Source organism: Leuresthes tenuis, unplaced genomic scaffold (genome assembly GCF_036924035.1).
Source record: "Leuresthes tenuis unplaced genomic scaffold, fLeuTen1.0.hap1 SCAF_15, whole genome shotgun sequence".
Lineage (NCBI taxonomy): Eukaryota > Metazoa > Chordata > Actinopteri > Atheriniformes > Atherinopsidae > Leuresthes > Leuresthes tenuis.
The window spans coordinates 29,004,175-29,022,720 of NW_027325369.1; the positions used below are offsets into that span (position 1 = coordinate 29,004,175).

At 42.0% G+C, this 18,546-nt stretch overlaps 3 protein-coding genes across 4 annotated transcripts; 1 reads left to right on the forward strand and 2 right to left on the reverse strand.

Annotated features, from left to right (window-relative positions):
* Positions 1-3,029: 3,029 nt before the first annotated feature.
* Positions 3,030-6,887, reverse strand: pcare1 (photoreceptor cilium actin regulator 1). Its single transcript, XM_072364818.1, has 2 exons — positions 3,577-6,887; positions 3,030-3,153 (listed from the first exon to the last, which is right to left on the reverse strand). The coding sequence occupies exons 1-2, from the start codon at positions 6,885-6,887 to the stop codon at positions 3,030-3,032; spliced, it is 3,435 nt and encodes a 1,144-aa protein (XP_072220919.1).
* A 3,158-nt stretch (positions 6,888-10,045) lies between these two features.
* On the forward strand, positions 10,046-13,118 carry spdya (speedy/RINGO cell cycle regulator family member A). The gene is made up of 6 exons (XM_072365580.1): positions 10,046-10,267; positions 10,375-10,433; positions 10,515-10,600; positions 10,718-10,889; positions 10,998-11,358; positions 13,057-13,118. Exons 1-6 carry the CDS (start codon positions 10,054-10,056, stop codon positions 13,116-13,118), a joined length of 954 nt encoding a protein of 317 aa, XP_072221681.1. The 5' UTR covers positions 10,046-10,053.
* An 867-nt stretch (positions 13,119-13,985) lies between these two features.
* Positions 13,986-17,918, reverse strand: trmt61b (tRNA methyltransferase 61B). Of its 2 annotated transcripts, XM_072365757.1 has the most exons (7): positions 16,884-17,918; positions 16,693-16,795; positions 16,004-16,194; positions 15,816-15,907; positions 14,363-14,553; positions 14,190-14,279; positions 13,986-14,104 (listed from the first exon to the last, which is right to left on the reverse strand). In XM_072365757.1, the coding sequence occupies exons 1-7, from the start codon at positions 17,643-17,645 to the stop codon at positions 14,070-14,072; spliced, it is 1,464 nt and encodes a 487-aa protein (XP_072221858.1). In that variant the 5' UTR covers positions 17,646-17,918; the 3' UTR covers positions 13,986-14,069. The 2 variants fall into 2 exon arrangements, with proteins under 2 accessions (XP_072221858.1, XP_072221859.1); XM_072365758.1 differs by lacking the exons at positions 13,986-14,104; positions 14,190-14,279 and having other exon boundaries at positions 14,452-14,553; positions 16,877-17,918.
* Positions 17,919-18,546: the final 628 nt, after the last annotated feature.

Consider the following 18,546-nt stretch of genomic DNA (forward strand, 5'->3'; position numbering starts at 1 on the left):
TAGAGCTTTCTTTGACTTTCTACCACCTGGCTAATATATACCAACATATATATATTTTAGGTAAATACCATCTTCTCTCTCCTTTTTCTTTTTCTATTACTTCCCTGCTTTATTAGATTTGTCTGTTTTTAGCCAAATGAAACAAAAACTAGCCGGTCAACACCGACAGCAATGAGAGACCATTCCTTAAAAGATGTCGGCCCCGTTCACACAGCATGGAAAACCTTCTCATTCTCTATCCTTAAGGGTGAGGCCAGACACACAAGCTCATTTCTACTCCATGTAGACCTTACTTCAACTAAAAAGAAAAAAGTCTTCATGACAAAAAGGTTATGTAGGTTTATCTATTCATTCATCTATTCCAATTATTTATCTGAAATAGTCATTTGGAGAATCAGAAAGGATTAATGACAGCAAGCCAAGTTAAACAACGCTCAAAAGAGATATGACAATTTTTTGCACGTATAACAATTCAAACCTCAAAAGCTTCATAGTAGTTTGAGAGAACACCATATGGTGGAGCTTTACACATTTTCTCAACTTCCATGTGGCAATACAGATGGTGTTATGCTGACTTTGGAACATGCCGTAACATGTTACAAGAGAAATGTTCGAGATAATGTGTATTATGCTAACAAGGCTGGGCCGAAAATACTGCAGGACTGTCTCCAACATCTATTTATACTTATTTTACTGTAACATTTTTAGGTGATACTTTGCTGAAAAGGACTGTGTGAAAACACTTTTCAAGCCTTTTTTCATTGCACTGACTCAGTGCCATCACCCCAGTACACTCAAGTGTGGCGAAGAAGAGTTTTTTCTCTTGTGTGAACTTCCTGAGGGGTCCATTTGTCTGTATTTCAGGAAGTCTGTTTACATATTGTTGCTTGTTTGGTTACACTTGAAAGACCAGGCAGTACGAATATGATGCTATAAATACTTAAAATGGAGAGTATACAAGTAGCTTAACACATATGAGCTCTTTTTCTTTAATTCTCACATCAAAGCAGCAGCTTGTCATGATTTGAGTTACTGGTTGCCAAAAGTGTATTTTATTATTTTGTTCTTGGCTTGTAGGAAAATAGTTGCAGCTTCATCTCAAAGCATGATTCAAACCAAATGTTAAAATGAACACCAGCACTTGCCACACAGGCCATAATTTTAATTTCATGTACTTGATCCACATGAAACAGGGTTAAACATCACTGGAGTCCACTTTCACTGGTATGGTCCGCTTTGCAGGGGCTTAAAACAGCTCTCAGTGGGGATGACATTCCTCACATAGCATGTACATTGCTGTTGAATTATAAGTTGAATTCTTTCCCTCAAGAGAACCCTTGAGCTCTGACCTCCACTCTCCATGACATTTTATAACAAGCCATTTCAGCTTTAAATACCATTGCCTCCTTAAAGAGATGAGGATTTTATCAATACACTAATGGTCTACATTACTAACTGCTGCCCAGTGGAATTTTACATCTCAATAAACGTTTCTCTGCCATTAAAAGACCCATATATTCCCATTTTCTCTGTTAAAGTAATTAAATTGCTTGTTAAAGGGCTCTGTCGTCTGAATTTCTATGACCGTTTGCAGACATCAGTCGCTCTACGAGAGATACGAGAGATTTCTACACTGCCAGTTGTCTCTGTATGCATCAGGCCTGTATGAGGTAAAAACTCCGCTTGTTAGACTACTGAGATAAGCATTGCTTTTGCAGCACTTTTTGCGTATTTGCCTTTGAGCTTCAACACTATTTTCAAGACTTTATTCCAGAATTCGCAGTTTTAATGGCTTTGTCAATTAAGTTGTTCCTTGTGACTTCCCATCATTGTGTTTAAATGAGCAATATCAGTGTAATGGACACCTGAAGGACCTCAGTCAAAGGCATTTACTTGTACTGAAACAGTTTTAAGATGCAGAACCACGTATTGAGTTGATGTTAGCCGAGGTCCTAATACAAGGGTCCTACTTTCAAACGTAGCTATTAAAGGCTTCTCTGTCAGAAGTTGTGCAAAAATCGCTGCAAAATTACTCACTACTCACTAAATAGTTAATACTTAAGTGTGAATTTGTCATTTTAGAGTACTGTAAAAATGGCCATAGTCTGATTGATGTAGCATTATTTGCAGATCAGAAATTATATTTATCCACTAATATACTTTATGACCAATTCGTATTAAGGTGACTGTATTCAGATCCAAGTAAATATTAGCATGCTAACATGCTTAGCTAAAATTCTGAACCTATCTTTGTCAGTATGAATCTGAGCGGTATTGAACCAGTAGTCACTCAAGGACAGGTTTTATGTTGTTTTTAAAAGTGGGTAATAATGAGGTACAATTGATGATAGATGCATAGACAGGGTGAAGTGAATGTATTTACTTCATGAACAAATAGTAAAAATGACAAACAGGAAAATAAAAGCTTAAAAAAACATGGAAAGTGATGGCTGATGTTTGTGCCATGTTAGCTTCAGACAAATTACAACAAAGGAAAAAATGTTTAAAAAAAACTTATTGAAGAAAAATCCCCAAAATCATAAACAACCCTCAGTTTATTGTCAGTTCACTCAGTTAGCTGTATGTCAGTAATTTGTTGGTACAATTCTGTTATATATTTGTCCCTAAACCTCTATTTCATCTTTTTTTTTCTGTTTCAGGACACAGCTACTAATTTTGATTATATAAACTCTGAACTGAATGAACTGAGTACACTTGATCAACCTTGTGTTTTACACAAATATTGCTTCTTTCCATAACTAGAGGATGAGTCCTGCATGTTGTAAACATGAAACTCAAGAGCTTGATTAAACACAGACACGTTACAAATGTAGAGATCCACAGCAATAAATTAACTCCAATAAACCTAAATAGGAACACACTTAAAAATAGATCTTGTAGAGGTGTGTTACCTCAGCAGAGTGAACGGAATTAGCCCTTCTTTTCTTCACGGTAGAATAAACAATATCAACTTTAATCCTCAGTAAGGCCTGCTAATCCATAATCCCACTAGCTCTGTGTTGGCCCCTTTACTCCCTCTGCAAGGCTTGTCCAACAACACACAGGTCCGGATGTGACGCAGAGCGTGCTGTAGCACTGAGGTCGGATTGGCTACCCCATAATTCATTGTCCCTGGTTGGTTCATCATCTAGCCTATAAGAGAGAATGAAGAAGATTGTTTTTAGAAATTAGGGAAGTGTGCCAAGTGGATTTGAGTCAGTTTGACAGTGGTGTTGAAAGAAAAATCAACCTTTATCTAAAGTCTCTAAAGTATCCAAAGAATTCAACAGATTTAATAGATATTAGATGTCAGTTCAAATATTGAAAATACTCATAATGTCTATATTAGAGAATTTTTTTTTTATTATTCTTTCTTAAAACATGTTAACTTGGACATCTCAAGAATTGGAATAGAAGGCAACTGGAGTTCTTTTCTTGGTCACTAAAGATGTTTCATCTGTCATTAATCTTTAAGAACCAAGAAAAAAGTCCCAGTTGCCTTCTACTCAAGCTAGCTGGATTCCCAGTTTAACTATTTAGAAAAACATTTAAAAAAAAACTGTGGTAAAATCTTACCCCTTTGAACATATTACTGGCTCACTCCCACAACTCTCAGCCACTGAGATGCTTTGTGATTGTGATGGCAGACTTAAACTTGCTCTTCGGTCTGATTGGCTACGTCGGACGAAGGGTCGAGGTCCTTGAACAGACACAGGAAACCTACCTCGACCCCCCCAGGTACGTGAGATAAAAGAGACTCTGGTAGAAGTCCATGCTTGAGGTGGTTGGGGAACTGTACAAGGCTGGGCTTCAAACATGGATGGAGACACAGGGCAGAAGACTGAACGTGCATTACTAAATGTCCGAGCACTAGATGAGTCATCATTGCTGTTCTCCCTTGACCATCTTTGTACTTTTGGCGATGCTGGTGGAGATGGGGCTTTGACAGGGTATGATTGAACTGAGTTTGAGTTTAAAATATTCTGCTTTGCTCCAAACGGGCTTGGAAATCTCCTCTGAACAGTTGGTGGTGTAGGAAGTGTCCTGTTCACAGGGGGGCTAGCTGAAGAGGGTGGCGAAGGTTGTTTTTTAAAATTGTGGGGACTGGGAAGTCTTCTATGTAAGCTGCTTGGAGTAGAAGGTGTGGAAGGTAACATTCGTCCTCTAGAGATAGGTGGAGTGGCAGGTGGTTGACTGTTGGCTACAGAAGAAGGAGGCACTGTAGATGCTGTGGTGTTAGGTCCAGGCACTGAAAGGTTGCCACAGTGTCGTAGATCTGTTGGTTCTCCTTGATTGTTGGATGTTGCCGAACAATTTGTTGATGATCTCTCTGAATTAGAGTCTGAAGATTGTTGTAGGTGTATGATCTTTCTGGCTTGCTGACATAAAGAATCTGTTTCCACTCCTGAATCTGTCAGTTGGGCATCTGGTTGACTGATCTTTGTTAAAGCAGGTATGTCTTGTTTGTCTACTCTTGCAGGAGAAATAACCTTGGAAGACTGAGGCAGACCTCCTTTACTTGGCAGCACCGTAACAGACTGAACTGAGGCCTTCAGTCGTTGTGATACTGCAGTCCTTTTTAACACAGGTGACTTTCCTACTTTTGCAGCACCATCTCCTGCTGCAGTCGATCCATTCTGAGCACTTTCAAAGGAATTGTCCATTAATACTTCCAGTGGAGGTGGAGGAAGACTATCCAGATCTAAGTAATCGGTTTTATCTGATGCTGTGGGCTCATGCCTACAGCTTGTAACCCCAGCACTGAGCACAGCCTCTACATTTCCTAAACCAGGTAAGACTGGAACACCACACCTGCGCACACCCTTTAGAGGCCCAAGAACTTTAGGACCATCCATTTCCTCTATGCCTTGGCTGAAGGTATCGATCAGCTTTTTGACTGAGTTCCTGCCTCTGTGGAGGCCAGAGGACGGCCGTGGTGCTAAAGGAGGGCTAGGTGGGGGGGTGGCTTTTATGGGGCCCTTGGAAGTTTTGTTGTCTTTCTGTTGATCTTCCTCCGCTTCACTCCTTTGTTCCTCCTTTTTAGTGTTGCAACTTATTAGGCTTGCCTTGTTTTTGAGTAGTTTGGGATTACTGTCCTTACCTAATGAGGGATATTTACGATTTAGCGCTGGAGATTGTGCTGGTGAGTTTCCTTGAGTTTGTTTAAGCGAAGCAGTCCTTGAATTTGCTCCGACCTTGTTTTTATTCATCTTCTGCAATTTTTGGTTTAAATCCTTCTGTGTCCTTTCTAGTTCAAGCAGGGTATGATCTTCACCTTTGCTCCGCAGAGATTCTGCTGACCGGGAACGTTGTCCTCTAGTAGCTGGGTTTCTTTTAACTACCGCTTTTCGGACAGGGGCAGCTGATTGAGGCCTCTTTGGAGATCGTACCTCCTCGTCTGTCCATTCACGTCGAATGTTTTTTGGGCTGCCTGCTGTGTTGGCTTTGGCACTACTGTTCTGTTTTGGAACGAACTGTATCCTACCACTTATAGCATTTTTCATTTTGAGAGTCATTTCTACATTTCGTGGATTCTCTATGCGCTTTGGAGGTAGGCGTTGTGGATGTTTTTCTCTATCAACAGGTGAAGAATTAGATCGCATTCTAAATGCTACTTGAATGTTTCCCATGACTCTGTTTACATCCTCTTCATCATTGTCATCCTCCTCCCCATCATCTAAGGAGACAGATCCTAACAATGAGTCTCTTGGGTCATTAGGCATTATGGTACACGTAGAACCAAGTGAGTTCAGGGAGGTGAGTGAAACACTTGGGCTGATTTGACTTTGATGCTTTTGCCTCAACAGTCCCTGGAGGTTCATGGAGGTGTATCCCATTGGACTGACAGTGGTTCTATTTGTTCCAGTGGACCCACAACTCTCTCGTCTGTGGCGTTTTTCAGATCCAGCGAGGGATTCATTCTCAGCCCCAATTCCACTGTCCTCACTAAATAGAGCAGAATCCTCTGGCCCAGGTTTGCGCAGAGAGGCCATTTCAATACGGGTTAAGAGTTGCATTAATCTAGCCTCCACTGCACGTTTGACTTTCAGTTTCTCCTCTAAAAGTTCTGAGACTGAAGCAAAGTACTCTACTGCCTCCTCTAAAGAAGAGTCCCCAACTCCCCCAACAGTCTGACTCACATTTCTCATTCTTTGTGTGGTGTACTGAAGCAGCTGCTGCAACAAATCTGGTGGGTGCTCAGTATTGTTTGCAGAGCCCGGCTTCAGAGGATGAGAGGATGAGAGATTTTTCATTTGGCTTTGCCAAGCAAGATTTTCCCCATTTTCTTTTAAAAAATGTTCTCCCTCGTCTGCCATCTCCTCCAGTCCCTGAATGATTTCCTCGTAGCGTAAAGCCATGAAGGCCAGCATTGGCTGAACATAAACTTGACTTTGGGTGACTTCTTCCAAAAGTCCAAGTAGAACATCATATTTGTTTATGCTGGGATTCAAAAAGGCATAAGCAGCTTGGTGAGCTTTTACCAAAGGTTCAGGAAAGTCCACCTTTTGATCTGTAGATAATTTCTCTTTGTCCTTGTCTTTCTTTTTTGAAACTTTTGCACCTTTGGCATTTTTCTTTGGTTTCCTGGTGGACTTTTTATCTGCTAAATCTTGCTTCTCAATATTTTTCTCTTTTCTCTGTGATACTGTCTCATTGTCCATTACTTGATTCTCCATTTTATCAGTTTTCACTGCTTCCACTGGTACTTGTTCAGTAACATTTCTCTTTTTTTGCGGTGTCATTTGTGCATCTCTCTGAGATACCTGGATGTGTGCAGCTGCCTTTATCTCCTTTGCATCTTGATTTGTAGATCCAGTTGAATCCCGTTTGTCTCTGTCTTCAAACTTCGACTCTCCAGGGCTTTCGTGAGGTACAGGGGGTAGCATTCTCCCCTTCCTCAACGTATTAAGAGTAACAAAATTGTTACCTTTGGATGGTGAGCAACCCATTTCTGATGTTTTCCAGTACAAATTGCTTCGTATGTGTTACTGGAGAACAAGACAGTGAAGTGAGGGATGGAAAACAGCCTCAGTCCTTATCCACCTGCAGTATCTGTCATTTTCAGATGGCTGAGGTCGTTGAATCTGATGAAATCCCTTTCCACAAGGAGGCTGCCAAAACAAAATATGTAATATCCATGTTATGAATTGCTTCCACTTTTCACAGAAGCCCAAAGTAAATCCACAGATTGCCGGTCATGTTTATTAAAATTTCCTTATAGCGTGCTCTAACATGCATCCTTCTGTGCCTTTCAAAGGACAGACAGCTGAGAGGATTAGTGGGGCTTTCAGTGAACTCCTCTGCCTGCACATATGTCACTAAAGCAAATAAAACTCACCTAGTTGTAAGAACATAAGCTCATTTGGGTAATGAGGGCTGGCCTCAGGTGCCTTTTTATAGCCAGGAAAACAATATCTTACAACTCAGCTCTTAGGTAACAGAGCAAAAAAGAAAAATAGTTTATTACACTAAAAGTGAAAGTGTATTTTTTTAACTGCATTAATGCAACATTCACTGTTATTTGTATTTATACTGTTTCAAACGGCTCAAACTGTAGCTATTTCATACATGTCACTATATGATAATGGGTACTACTATAATTTTCTCATTGCTCATTTTGCCTAAAAAGCATAAATTACTAATTCCATAGATTATATCTGCAGATTTGCTGATTCTAAATCTAGCATTGGTTCACTGGAACAGGGAGGTATTTCTTCTACCTCTCTGTTTTAGACACAACAATTATAAATAGAGAATATTAGTAATCTTTACTCTCATGACTTTTATCATGAAAACAACACAATTTCAAACAAATTGCTTAGAATATGTTAGGTTAATGTGTTTAGGATGTAGCAGCATTGTACAATCAATACACATTTCAAACTTCCACACACAACCTTTCATGTTGAATGTAGGAGTGTGCTATTGACTTTAATCAGGGATATCAGGTCTCTTCTTTCATGTTTCACATTTTCTGTAAAAAGAAAAAAAACTGAATGCACCTGTTTAAAAAAATGCATTGAGGTTCACAGTCTTAAATCACAATCTATGTAAAGATGTCATGTATGACATATGTCCATTACTCATTAAACAAACCTTGAGAAATTTTGAGCACCTATGAGTGTATCAGTTTCTACTTACCTTTAGGCAACTGTTTTTTCATTTTAAAACAATTATTTGTTGATTTATAGTGTTGATTCCTAAAAACAACACTATAAACTCATAGTTGGTGCCCCAAGATGCTACTCTGGTAGGTTGGACCTATCTTTCACAATGTAAATGGATGCTCCATCTGCCCATCCTTTGGGGTTTGCTACCTCTGCTACTGAACTCCACCCATTTTAAATCAATCAACCAATCTTACTTACTCATCTCAAAAACCCATCCAGACTCTGGCCATCACTCCCTGTCCGTATAAAGTTTTAATTAATACTATTATTGAGTGTTTGGAATTAAAAGACTGTGTCCTAGTTGAATTTGGAGGGTTTTAATTTTAATTAAAAATCAGTGGCAACAGGTGTTATGGAGGGATGAATCCTCCCCAGAGCCCGGACCTCAACATTATTGAAGCAGTGTGGGATCATCTGACAGAGAACGGAACAAAAGGCAGCCGACATCCAAAGAAGAGCTTTGGGATGTCCTTCAAGAAGATAAGTATTCCTGAAGGCTACTTCAAGAAATTACAGAAAGCTTGTCTATTAGGGTTCAGATTGTGTTGAAGAATAAAGATGCTTGTATCAAATATTGACTTTCAAGTTTGTTAGAACTGTACAGTATGTTTCTGCCTTACACGCTGTATTTATAATTATGTTTGCACTATTTCCATTTTTCCTGGCAATGTATGAGGGGTGGCTCAAGACTTCTGCAAAGTACAGTATTTTTATGCGGTTTATGAGGTTATTGTAGTAGTTTCTATTTACAATAGGAATACACTGTATACAAATCAAGAGCATTATATTTTGTTAGCTAAACACAGGTTTTAAAAAAATATTTGCATATTGTAAATTAAACTTTCTATTTTTCTGCGCCTTATATTTAACTGAATAAGCCTGCGTGTAAATCCATATTTGAACATGTTACTAGAATGTTTTTTTGGTAGTTTTTGAGGACAGACTTGATGGTTCGGCGTTACAAAACGAAGAAGAAGAAGAAGAAGAAGAAGGATCAAAAGGAAAAGAAGAAGAAGAACTGCTGGACTTTCTTGCGCGTTTGGCGCGCGCCGGTCTGCTGCTGGGCTCTCGCGGGAGATCCTGTGGCGCTGCTAACATCTTATCTGGTTGGTGTCGATTGTTTTACCTTCAGTTTGACCCTTTAAACTTCAGCGCTGATCGCATGAGCTCTGTTACTAAGAACAATAGTTATTATTGTTTTCAAACTGTAATTTATCAGTGTGTCAGAGATTCAAACGACGTCTTTATGTTAAGTTTTTGTTTTTTCTTTAGCTCGCGACTCAACTATGCCGTTTAATTACACAAACCGGCAGATATATACATCAGCTGTTACTGTTGTTCATAAAATTTAAACAACCAAAAAAACTATGTGTTAGCCAATCATTTTTGTAAGGGTTAGTCCAGAAAAATACAATTAAATTATGTCAAATGTAATGTAACGTGGTAGATCCTGTTTTGCCATGCGATAGACGGTTACCTCAGATGTCATGATGCTGCATAAGTCGGGCAATTGACCTGTATCAAACCGATAAATGTAGATAATGTATTGTGTCGGTGAGATTAGGTGACCTTTAAGTGTGTGGCTAAGCTGTTTAATGTCATTGCTTGATATCCAAATGACATTACTGGCCACTGGGTAAACGTTTTGGTCAAATTTCCCTCAAGCTCCGGGAAACTAACCGGTCCCCTACAGTGAGAATGATTAGTTGATACATCATTAATTTATTGCCTACAGTTTTCAATGAATTGGTCAGGTCATTTTTGTATTTCTGTGTTAATAGTGCTGCTCAATTAAAAGATAATTGGGGTATTGAATGATAAGATCTTCTGAACACACTTCCACTCTGCTGTCCTCTTTCTCATAGATGACACAAGCTGTAGCATGATGAAGACTCCTCCTCCCATATCTCTGCGAGTGAAACGCAAAAATGTTCGTCAGATCCGAAGACACCTTTGCCTAAACAGAGCCATCGGGCAAGACACTGAGAGTCCTCTGTGGAAGATCCAGTCCAACCAACGAAGCGTATGCTACGCTAAAATGGCCCCAACAACTGTCATTCAGCGACAGGAAATGGCTGCATACTTCCAACTTATTGGTGAATGACTAGCTTATCTGCATGTTTTAAATCAATCACAATCAGGTGAGTAATAATGTGTTCGTTTGATTTACAGCAAAGGACTCATTTGTTGGTTATGTTTTCAGATGATGACCTAATTGTAGACTTTCTGAGGATGGACTGTTGCTACAAAATGACAGACAAGGTGAAGTCTTTACTGTGGTGAGAGCAGCAAACCTATTTGATGAACTGTACTGACTCCATGTTTTCGTCCCTAAATCATCAGTACCTTCTTGCCATGACCTTTGTGTACTTCAAACGGGCCCGCCTCACTGTTGCTGAATACACCAGAAAGAATTTTTTCATCGCGCTGTAAGTTCACAGATGTTCTTTATTCAATCTTCTCTTGAAAGTTGAAGTTTTTGTGTCACTTCTTTCACACTTGTGGATGTTTTTGGAAAGACTTCAGCTCTTGTTTTCTCCCTGCAGTTATCTTGCCAACACCATGGAGGAGGACGAGGAGGAGAGCAAGTATGAAATTTTTCCATGGGCTCTGGGTAAGAACTGGAGGAGGCGGTTTCCCCGCTTCCTGAAGCAGCGAGACGAGCTGTGGGCTCGCATCCAGTACAGAGCCGCTGTCAGCAGGCGCTGCTGTGAGGAGGTACGCCCAAGCAGATTTATTGGTCCATTTGCTGCACATTTTTATTGCTGTAGTTCTGTGTTTGAGTTTAGCTTTATTGATCTGTGTCTCCATGTCTCTGTCCACCAGGTGATGGCCATTGTTTCCTCTCACTTTGTGTGGCAGCGACAGCGGTCTCATCACCACAGTGGCGCCCAGCGGCGGGACAGTGAACAAGGCCAAGCCCGTTTACCCCGCGGGCCCTCTGCCTCCCCGGTCCCCTGTGCCGTCTGTAACTGCGGCAACAGGTTACATCACAGCCTTGTCTCTTCTTCTGCTTCCAGACGCTCATCTGCACAGACTGTGGACAACTCCTATCCACGTTCATTTACCTCTGCCATCAGTTTGGAGCTCACCCCACCCAAGACCACTGCTTCTCACAGGAAGGCAGCGGAGACTAAAACCCAGGCACAGCCATCATCCTGCTGCCTCTGTCCTGAGGAGGTTCCCAGTAGGTGTCACTGAGAACTCGTCTAACTGGCCAAACAAACCATTTGCATTTGCTCGTCTGTATGGAGTCTAACTTGAGTTCTGGGTTTGTTTCAAACACAACAGATAATCACAAAACGATGACACCCAGACACTGATGTCAACCAGCAATCTGACGTAACTCACTTTAATGAATACTTGAGCTGCTGTTTCGTTAATTTTCAGGTCGGAAAGTCCAGTAGGTTTTCTGTTAATGTTCTGCTGTGGGAGGCCGTTTAAGTTTTCAGAGTGCAGCTGAATTCACGGCACAGACATCGTCTGCCAGTTACTTTAATGGTGATTTTGCTGCGCGTTTAAAATCTGGATTTTTTTTCCAAAGCAGAAGTAACTGTGAGTCGTCTGAATGGGCTGATTTTCAGTCACAGTGTCGGTGTCCTTTAGCTGAAGTGCTTCTTTTAAGAAGGCGTATCATGCCCGCTTTTCACAAGGTGACACAGTTTCCTGAGCTATCGATAAAACGTCAGTGACAGGCTACGGTTAAAATAACAAAGACACTGCAGCAGCTCCTTTTTCACCTTTTTCAGCTCCTTTCTGCCCCTCTCCTTGTGAAGTTCTGCTACTTCTGAGATCTGTAGTGCTCAAAAACCCCAAGGAGCCCGTGACCAGCGTGTGATGGAGCATACAGGAAATAGCCTGAGAGCTTAAAATGATACAAAACTACGTTTTATTCGTGTATACTTGCATTTCCTTTGTCTGCAGTTAGACCATGGACAGCTGGGATGCTTCTAAGCGCTTCTTCAGGCACAATCTCAAGGTCTCAAGTCACAAGGCTCGTGTTAAACGGCCCAAATTGTTAAAGTGCGCATTGGAGACCATCACACCACTGAAGCCTAGAGTTTAGGCTTCAGTGTCGCTCCATTTCTGTTTTGTTTCCGTTTTTAGAGGCTAACATGAAGAACTGTTGCTTATGTGGCCAATATTTCATTTGTTTTTGCCACGACGTTTACCCGTGCTGTACTGATGATGCATTCATCAATATTTCCACAGGTAGAATTTAAAAGAATGCTATTCAGATGTCATTAAACAGACATTTAACGAAGCACCGGTTTAACATTTTTAGCTCATTATGTCTCCACGTAAGTCGGCTACGTAAATAATGGAGGGATTTGATGTTGGTTTCAAAGCAAAAAGTAAGAGCAAAGGAGTTCCACTTTCCCACCTCTGAGGTGCAGCAAATGCATCATCATCTGGAGCTGAAATTGGGCGGAGATGCAGAGGAAGGAGGCAGGATAACCTTGTAAAATGATGTAGTTTTCCTCCGCAAATCAGGAGACATTTCCAGTTCTAGGGAGCCCAAAACAAAATGCTGGGGTTGAGTTTTTCTTGACTTCAGACGCCCACATTTATGCTCTTAAAGGGGCCCTTTAAGAAGAGGATCTGAAAAAGAAGAGGTGACAAAGAAAATATCTGAACTGCTCAGAACGGTCGGAACTGGGGCGACTGGTCTTTGACCAGAGGGAATCACAGTTAAACCGCATTTCACAAAGCACAGATGTCACAAAGACTGCATCATATCCAGCGACTGGTTTAAGTCAGAAATAAGGTTGAGGAATAGGATTAATTCCAGTTTGGCTGATGTCAGATGCTCCTGTGGCACCACTGGAGATGTGTTTGGCAGTTTTCTACTAAACCAAATGTTTCTCTCCTCCCTCTTTTTCAGGGGATTCCTCTTCCTGTAACTCCTCATACGACGCCTTCATGGACTGGATCAATGAGATGTAGAGCAGCGGGTCACCTTTGCAGCATGAATGCCTTCTTTCCTGAACCGAATAGCACTTTGACTTTTAGGCGAAGGTCTGCATCCCCCAGTTTGTCATTCTCCTCTAAAGCAAAACAAGGTACTAATAGAAACATAATCCATTGAACCATATTTGAATGTAAAACATGTTGACAATGAGCTCAGTACATGGAAATATGCAATAAGTTGGCTGTTTTTGTACATATGCCAACAGATTGAGTCAGTATTGGTCGTTCCAGCCACAGTTCTATTTATTTATTTATTTATTTATATATGTAACTTATTTGTACTGTCCTGTTTCCACAGTTCATCAGTAAATGAGTTTGTCTTTGGATGCATGTCCTCAGCTGTCTGGGTTTGTTGTCAGTTTGCATGTTTGATCATCCAACACTGACTTTCAGTTTGAAATACAAGGTTGAACTTGAATTTGTCTCCGTTGCTTTATTTTTTCTTCTTACTCCAGCTTGCTGTAAAACACTTCTTCAGATTATCTCTTGAAAAAGAAAATGCAGTCTCTGCAGTCTCCGGCTCTTAAAGCGGAATGTTCTCTGTGGAATGATGGACTCTCCTTACAGCCCTTCCCTGGTTGATGGGCAGCAGCAGTTATGCTGATGCCTTCCCTCCTTGGCATCGTGTTAACACACACCTGAATGCTGCAGACTGATGATCAGTTAGTCGGTGCTTCTGATCAGCAGCACCTGGCTGCTTCTTGCCCTCCTATCTCCTGTGGAAGCAGTGTGGATGGAAAGCGGGTGTACTTTCTATGTCACATGACTCTTTGCACAGTGACATTGCTCTGCAATGCATCTTATGATCTCAGTTTACATTTACAACATGAAAAAGCACCAAACTGTATGTTCCTGTCAGTGTTTTATTCCAGTGACACCATTTGGCTTAGAAATAATCAGGGTCCAGGGTTCCTCGTGGCGATGCATCTACCGCACACACTTCCTCAGTTTCACCAGGAACGCTGAAAACCCAAAACAGACCCAGTTTAGCTCGTTTACAGGAGATGTTGCAGCCACTCTGAAAGGAGAAGCGTGCCGGCCTCTGACCTGTGTGGCTCTTCTGTTCCGGGTGAGGCCTGGCAATGTAGGGAATGCTCCCAAAGGCCGGGCCACGGTCTTCGTCTGGAGTTGGTTCTTCTGTGAAGAGAACACTGACATTTGAGCGGGTGATGCTCCGAACATCAGCATCTGGAGCGATCGGGCGCTATACTGTAAGTCACCTGTGTGAGCGTCGTCGTCCTCATTCGAGTCTTCACTCTGGGTCGGGGCTTTCCTGGACCAGTACTGTCCGTCTTTCTGCCGGGCCGGGGCCACCACCCAGTCCCGGGTTGGAACCTCCACGATGTGTTCACACAGTAAAGGGAGAGCGGCGCATCGGAGACCCTCCAGCAGGTCAATGACCTGCGTTATGCTGCGTTAGAGACGGAGAGTCAGAGAGCAGCACCTGCTTATTCAGCACAAACTCAAACTAAAGTCGTTCATTTCTTTTTCTTAAAGCTAGACTAATAAGAGCCGGCACCAAGGGTCATGGGTTCGAACCAACTCTCATATCTGTGAAACGGGACCTTGAAGCCAGCATGTGGCCTAAAACGCAGACCTGGAAGGCTAAAAGAAGAAAAGAAACCCCCCTTTGGATTTTTCTGAGGACTTATCCCTACTGGAAGATGTTATCAGGGAGAATCTGCTGAGAAGATCAAATTTGAACACTCATATTCTTTCATTTTTGCAATATGGAGCCTTCTCACACCAAAACCTGGCTGTACACACTGATCACTGTTAAAGGCTTTTTAAACGAGGTTTAAACTGGCGCTGCTGGATGAAACTGAACAGCAACGCCAAAAAAACTTTCCAAACTAACAAAATGCTGCGTCCGGACTACAAATCAGGTTCAACGCAAACAGGATACCTTCAGTTTATGTGGCTGGGCTGACCCTAACAACCAAGCTGTTGCTAAGCGAAGCCATGATGCTGATTCTTAACCTGATGAGTCAGCCCGGGTCTTCTGGCTTTGGGCATGTGCACGCTTGTGTAAATCAGGCAAGCGTTGGGTCACGTGACCAAACGCAGTCATATTTCCAAAGCAGGAAGGACAAAAGAAAGAAAGAAAATGAATGATTTAGGTTTCCGGGACGAGTTGCCATGGTGATGCACCCAGCCTGAAACGCAGAGCTGAACGACATCATTAAGCCACAAATCCTGATTCGTACCAAACAAAATGACATCAAAAGTTGTTGGTTTTATTTTTTAAGACTTCTCTTGTTTTTTCTAAAGTTTCATCAGTTCTGATTGATTTATTTATTTATTTGTTTTGGGCTGAATGTCGTGTTGCGTCTCATCTTTTGGTGCGTTTCTGTCACGTTTTCTGAATTATTTCAACATAACGGTTTATCATTTACAGTCAAACGGCATGATTTGCCCTTCAGAGATCACAAAGTATTATTTAATTAAGACTAATCTTTCCTGATCATTTGGTTTTTCTTGGTTGATTTTTAAACACTTTAAATACTGCCCTGCTGCAGAAAGGAGGTGAAACATTTGATCTGTGAAGTTGGTTTTCAGGAGTTCCAGTTGGTGTCTTTTCTGAACCTTCCAAAAACCAGCTTCAAAGTGTTTTCCCAACATGTCTAAACTGCTGCTTTTGAGATGAAGCAGATGCACACGGCAGCTACACACTTGGCGAGGTAGACGGCACACACGGCCCCGGGGTGCAGGTGTGGGAGCAGGGTGGGTAAAACCAGCTGAGGGTTGATCATGTCCAGAGCCACCTGCAACGGAAATAATGAACATTATTAGGTCATGAAATGCGATTCTTTGAGTCTTCCTAAATCAGTTGGTGTGCTGCGTTCAAGCCAAACGCTGACCGCGTGAAATCCCCGTCCAGCGAGGAGCGAGGAGGCTGCGCAGAGGTCGGTGTTGTGAAAGTGCACGTTGTCGGGCCACTCCTGCCCCCGTCGCAGACTCCACGACGCCCTCCAGCGCTCGTAGTTCAACACTGCCCTCCTGTGGTGATCCTTCCTGACCTCCACGCTCAGCACGCCGCCCGTAGATCCCACTGTGTCGGTCATTTTTAACAAGTTGGTGAGAATCGCTGCAGCAGCTCTACTTCTTAAATGCAGGATTTAAAATGATGTTCACGGGTTTTAATGAGAACGGTCGGCACTAATGGGGAGAATCAGTCTTCAGGGCAGAAATCAGATTAAAATTTGATGCACATCTTTAAACTCTAACTTTGCTTCATTATCACTTGGGTTCATATTAAAATGCTCATTTTATAACTATTTTAAAATGCATTCTCTTTAGCTCGTCTTTTACTTTAAACACTCTGGAGGTGCTTGAAACTGAGGACTCCAGCTGCTTTCCAGTCTGCTCTGATAGAGGACAAAGCTGCTCAACAGTTCAATGCATAATACTCCAAATGCTTTCAGTTACGGCTGCCCCACCATCTGATGGTCTCTACATGAAAACAGTGGCCAAAAGCATTTATAATAATGGGAAAAAAACAAACATATTAAGATTTCGGCTGTTGATGTCAGAAAGATAAAGGGCCGACCTGCTCTGGACAAGAACAGAGACATGGCTCCTGAGCCGGAGCCCGACTCCAGCACACAGTCTCCCTGTGTGACGTCCATCATCATCAGCATGGCAGCTGTATCCTGAGAAAAGAGGGACACAGAGATGGAGACGGACACCAACACTGGACTGCATTTGGGACCTTCACACACAAACACACTTACTCTCTACCTTAGGGTAGGTGATTACCGGCCCCCTCTTCATATGGAGCACATAATCCTCCAGGCTGGCCCGACGTATGAAGATGGGAACCCCCCTGTTGGTCTTCAGGAAGTGGCCTGCAGGCTGTCCAGCGACGTCATCATGCAGGATGATCCCCCAGCTGCTCTGCAGATGAGCTCCTGTCTGAAGCTGGAACATCTTCTTGAACTCCACCCGCCTCCTTTTGTGATACTCCGCAATGAGAAGCTCCCCAAAGGTGATCAAGCTCTCCCCGGGAAGAGTGGGCCACTCCCGCCCTCCCTCATGGTGAATCGATGAAGTTTGTGGCTCCTCAGTTCCATTCTGAGCGTTCAGATCTTCGTCTTTAGTGACTGCATCGGCTCCACTTTCCTGTTGTGTGCAGTGTGGAACTGACACCCGGATGTTTGCATCCTCACCCTGTTCTTGCTGGTTCTGCTCTCTGAGCTGCATCACCTCAGGGCTCAGGGCGTCCTGGGGCAGCAGGCTGCTGATCCTCTCCAGCGGGGACAGGGCTCGCCTCCTCCTGGACAGCAGAGCCTGTCTGGATGTCAGCTTGCTGCTCAGCCGTGGGGAGTCTGAGCCGTCCCCTTCACCGTCGTTACATCTCACAAAAGCAGTGGAAAAAGTTCGAGAGCCCCTTTCACTTCGAGTGAGTTTTACAAGTATATCCCTGTGTCTGTTGTGCTTTGTACTGAATGTGCAAACTGTCACCAGTCTGGGAATAAAGATAAATCTGAAAGGCACAGCCATTACCTAAAGCTCTGGCATAACATAAGCATAATCAAAGAAACTAAAACTGAGCGCTGTGTCCCAAGATCCCACCAGTTAAGATGAATCTAATAACTGCTGATGTAAACACTTCTTATTTGCCGATTAAATAAAAACACAGTAGATATACAACTAAATGTTATTTAAAATGCACTTACTTTACTGACCCTGTTACAATTAGTATTCTACTCTTCGTTATTCCGGCTATTAACAAACCAAAGGAGGTCACTGTACTGAAGGGAGACACCGCTGAGGCACATGGGCACAACGTCATAAAGAAGCGACTGATGTAGTAATTTAATTATACCAGCAGGTGGCGACATTAGCCCATATGCCTCCTTCATGGACAGTCGGTATTCATGGATTTATTAAAAAAACTAGTGACTAGAGTCTATCACTCAAATAAAAACACAAACGACGATATCTGAAGTCATAGAAGGTTGTCAAAAAAAGACTTTCTTGTAATCTTTTAAAGTGGTCTTGAGCAATAGTTCTCCAGGCTTTCTGAAGGTTTTTATTTAGACATCGGCTGCTTTGCCACTCAATTTTAGTCCGATCCTTGTACCTTTAAAAAAAAAAAATTCTCGCGCCAATAAATGAATAAAAAAAAAGAATGAAAGGGACAAAAAGGTAGTTGTTTGGTTATTTTATTCTATACAGAATTCTGTACTCATTCAATTCTAATGTTTGCCATGTCTTCCTCTCTAAACTAATTTACCATAGTTATTGATGTCATTCCGTCGGGTATTTAAACTTTTGTAGAATGTGCTGGAAAATATGCAAATCTACCTTTTCTTGATGCCAAAATGACCTTGGTGGATTATGCCTGCTTGTCAAATTCAGTTTATATAAACGGGAACTTGCCACTTTCCCTGCTGTCAAA

Bases quoted from the DNA above. Each gene is read 5' to 3' on its own strand.
- trmt61b (XM_072365757.1), bottom strand. From the start codon at position 17,645: ATGGCTGTGCCTTTCAGATTTATCTTTATTCCCAGACTGGTGACAGTT. The intron at 16,796-16,883 runs GTAGAGAGTAAG...CTCTTTTCTCAG, and splicing joins CGGTAATCACCTACCCTAAG to GATACAGCTGCCATGCTGAT. The intron at 14,554-15,815 runs GTGTGTAGCTGC...TCTCTAACGCAG, and splicing joins TGTGCCGTCTACCTCGCCAA to CATAACGCAGGTCATTGACC.
- pcare1 (XM_072364818.1), bottom strand. From the start codon at position 6,887: ATGCTACCCCCTGTACCTCACGAAAGCCCTGGAGAGTCGAAGTTTGAA. The intron at 3,154-3,576 runs GTAAGATTTTAC...TCTCTCTTATAG, and splicing joins CCAGTAATATGTTCAAAGGG to GCTAGATGATGAACCAACCA.
- spdya (XM_072365580.1), top strand. From the start codon at position 10,054: ATGATGAAGACTCCTCCTCCCATATCTCTGCGAGTGAAACGCAAAAAT. The intron at 10,434-10,514 runs GTGAAGTCTTTA...CTAAATCATCAG, and splicing joins GCTACAAAATGACAGACAAG to TACCTTCTTGCCATGACCTT. The intron at 10,890-10,997 runs GTACGCCCAAGC...TCTGTCCACCAG, and splicing joins GCAGGCGCTGCTGTGAGGAG to GTGATGGCCATTGTTTCCTC.